General features: G+C 69.5%; 1 protein-coding gene across 1 annotated transcript in view; it reads right to left on the reverse strand.

The window, feature by feature from the left end:
* Positions 1–207, reverse strand: part of TMEM25 (transmembrane protein 25) — a gene marked incomplete at its 5' end in the record, with an annotated part of 1464 nt that extends 1257 nt beyond the window's left edge. Inside the window, one exon of the mRNA XM_008945366.1 lies at positions 102–207. Coding sequence (XP_008943614.1) covers positions 102–207 — 106 coding nt within the window. The remainder of the gene's footprint in view (positions 1–101) is intronic.
* Between the last annotated feature and the right edge of the window lie 16 nt (positions 208–223).

Genomic DNA, 223 nt, shown 5'->3' on the forward strand with positions numbered 1-223 from the left:
CTGCGAGGGACGCGGGTCCGGGCCCTGCTCCGGCGGGCCTGCAGCGCCACGCGCCCTTCCCGCAGCTCCAGCCAGAGCAGGGCCCGCATCGCAGACCTTACACTGCACGTCGAGGAGGACGGATGCGTTGTAGGTCTCACCGGAGGCCGGGTCTGCCAGGGAGCAGTTGAGCTCATGGTCGGTGCGCCGCGCAGTGAGGGTGAAAGTGCTGGCAGTTCCTCTG

This window comes from Merops nubicus, unplaced genomic scaffold, assembly GCF_000691845.1.
Source record: "Merops nubicus isolate BGI_N331 unplaced genomic scaffold, ASM69184v1 scaffold38448, whole genome shotgun sequence".
In the NCBI taxonomy this organism is placed as follows: domain Eukaryota; kingdom Metazoa; phylum Chordata; class Aves; order Coraciiformes; family Meropidae; genus Merops; species Merops nubicus.